Source organism: Sinocyclocheilus grahami, unplaced genomic scaffold, assembly GCF_001515645.1.
Source record: "Sinocyclocheilus grahami isolate Dianchi unplaced genomic scaffold, SAMN03320097.WGS_v1.1 scaffold442.1, whole genome shotgun sequence".
NCBI lineage: Eukaryota > Metazoa > Chordata > Actinopteri > Cypriniformes > Cyprinidae > Sinocyclocheilus > Sinocyclocheilus grahami.
The window spans coordinates 621,932-625,042 of NW_015505621.1; the positions used below are offsets into that span (position 1 = coordinate 621,932).

Consider the following 3,111-nt stretch of genomic DNA (forward strand, 5'->3'; position numbering starts at 1 on the left):
GGGGGGGGAGGGGGGGGGGGGGATATCGGCTCAACAACGTGATGTCTATCAGCCATCGGTGATGGACGATGGCATCGTCTTTCAGCCCAACCCTATTGCCAACATTAGTTAACTACATTAGTTAACCTAAATTAACAATAAAAAATACTTCTAAAGCTTTAATTAATCTTAGTAAATGTTGATTCCAACGTTTTCTAATACATTATTAAAATGAAAAAGTTGTATCTATTAATGTTAGTTTATGGGCCTGAGCTAACATGGACTAAAACTAAACAGTTGTATTTTTACTTCATAATGTTAACAAAGATTAACAAATACTGTAACAAATGTATTGCTCATTATTAATGTTACTTAATGCATTAAATACAGTTAACAAATGGAACCTTATTGTTAAGTGTTACCTAAAAAAAAACTTTAGTCAGTTGCTAAAGCAACATTGCTCATTTTCATTTACTTGAATTAAGTGCATTAAATTATTTTCATGCATTATATTATTTTCAGTTACTTTAATTAAATGCATTAAATTCATTATCAGACTGATGCATTTTTACACTCCTAACTGACGTGCATTCAGTGGCACGGGTTTGTAAATGTTGAGTAAATCTTTAATGCTGAAATTTGCCTGAAAAAATTCCCTCTCCGTTTTCTTTCCAAAGGAGGAAAACCAGATGACATCACCGTTCTGCTGTCAATTGTAGCAGAGTACACAGACTAACGCTCGCAAGGGCTGCAAAATGCTTCTCTTGTTGTCTTCCTCTCAGTCACTGGACTGGCGGCTGTTTCCTGCTGGCAGGATTGAGGGCTGTTTGAGTTTTCTGTTTCTGGTAGGGACTTGGAGCCCACATCTGTTCCTTGGGTTCTTCGGCCTTACTAGACCGTACTTCAAATGATGTCGTCTGCAGGCTCAAGTCAAAGACCACCTTTATACGAACTGCAAACACTGAGTTGTGTTTGACAAGGGCTACAACAGGTGTTCTCCAGTAAGAATCACAAGTGTTTCTGTCGAATTAGTTGGTAATGATGAGGTTGTGAAGCCAAAAATGGAGAAAGAATGAGCAAGAAAGGAATAATAATCTGATTAGGGACAGGCGTCCCAAAAAAGGGGGAAAAAGTTTCCGTATCAAGAAGAACATTAAGATGCGTCATGCAGTGGGAGTGTTTAACTTTGCAAAAGGCCAATGGGAGATGCGCTCAAGTTACATGAGTCTTGAGATGGCACGTTTTGCCTGTTTACTTTCCATTTAAAAAGACACCGATCTGTAACCTCTGGATAGCCATCGGCTGAATGCCAGCTGAGATGTGAAGCTGATAGGCACGAGTGACTACTACAAACTCTTCACTAGCTAATGGACAGTTTGTATGTTGGAAATTCAGTCGAGGCATACCTTTACAGTACTAGATTGATTATGAAGCTTAACAACATCGAAATACTGTCAAAGTTAACGATCAACCATAGAAATGTCTTTCCTTTGAGATATTAATTAGTGGAGACGCTTTCACAGAACAAGTTCTCATTACACAAAATCAGAGTTGGATGGGTGTTTTGTTTAAGCGATTCAAAGTACAGGGCAAATTACAGTTTGCTTGGCAAGACAGAGAAACCTTTTCCTTTAATATTTATTAATTTAAAACAGTATTACGTTTTTAACGTAATTACAGCAGTACACCAGACTGCAAGGGATTGTGGGATGTGTTGAGAGGAAAAGCAGTCCCACTTAAACCACTTTTAAGAGGTTCATATGCTTGTGGTGTGTGTATGTATGTGAGAGGAACGTTTACGATGTGTAGATATTTGGAAAACCGGCTGTATATTTATGTATGACATGTATGCATTTGGAAAGTGTAGGCTATTACACATCAGATGTATATGAGAGTATATTTGATAATTGTGTGGATTCTGTTAAAATATTTTTCTTGCTTTTTTTGTAAAATTTAATTTTAAAATATCCCTTGAGGTGTTTACGCACAACGCTAATGCTAGCACTGAATGCTTTCAGTGGGTATGTCATGGATCACATGACCTAATAAAGTTATATTTTTATAACTTCTGTAGGTCACAATTTTTCACAGTAAATTACTGTTTCTCTGTTTTAGAGTAAATATTAAATTAGAGTGTAAATTATGTTCTGTGATAATGTCACAGATGCTGTCAATAGTTGTATTTAATGTGAAATATTTCTTCAAAAGAAATTAATATTTAATAATGTAAAAAAATACATTCTTAAACTCATTTATATATGTATGTGTGTGTATATATATATATATATATATACACATACATACATACAATTTTACAAATACATTTCTAATTGTACAACTGTAATTGTATCAGAGCTGGGTGCTTTTTTTTACCTTTAAAAATCGATTTTGCAGTTTACTTAACAGTCCTGCTGTGTGACAAATGTATTTTTAAAAGAGCAAATGCTGCATGTAATCTCTCACTTAATCTGACTTTCACAAGAGGCATGTATAATAATTAAAGGAATTGTCTTACTATTTAGCCCTATTTAGCCTTATAAAGCCTGATGTATTATATTTGATACATACATTTCTAAGGCCTCTAAATTATCAACATTATCAAAACTTGCTGAAAAACCTGTTGCACACTATCTAGTACATGCCTTCTGTTGTCTGACTGGTCATCTGTACACTTTTAGCAAGTAAAGTTTCAGGTGTGTTTTTCTGTAAAATGTCTACAGATTTTTATAAGGTAAATGAGAATAAATTTAAATTGTTAGTGATATTTCAAGACGAACGCATACAAGACTGAAGCAACTTAGGTTTATTTGATTATCCAGACATCATTTAGAAAAATCATGTTAAAATGCTAAATGATCAAGATCAATGTTTGCTAAATAAGCAATGTATGGAGAACATTTATTTCTTCATCTCTCAATCATCTTTGTATTGCATTGCATTATACTGTATGTTTTGAAACTGCAGAGCTTTGATTATAAAACTAAGCATTTAAATATCATCTTACAGTCTTATTTAAGTAGTCTGCTCTACTCAGGCTATTATGTGAAATGTCAGTCTTTACAGGGTTAAAGGATGGATGAGTTGGAGTGGATGAATTTTAATTTTTTTTTGGGTCACTGTAATTTTGTACTT

The 3,111-nt window shown here is 34.2% G+C and overlaps 1 protein-coding gene across 1 annotated transcript in view; it reads left to right on the plus strand.

Moving 5' to 3' along the window:
- Positions 1-2,044, plus strand: part of LOC107552188 (protein phosphatase PTC7 homolog) — a 14,287-nt gene extending 12,243 nt beyond the window's left edge. Inside the window, exon 6 of the mRNA XM_016234033.1 lies at positions 657-2,044. Coding sequence (XP_016089519.1) covers positions 657-715 — 59 coding nt within the window. The 3' untranslated portion in view covers positions 716-2,044. The remainder of the gene's footprint in view (positions 1-656) is intronic.
- The last annotated feature ends 1,067 nt before the right edge of the window (positions 2,045-3,111 follow it).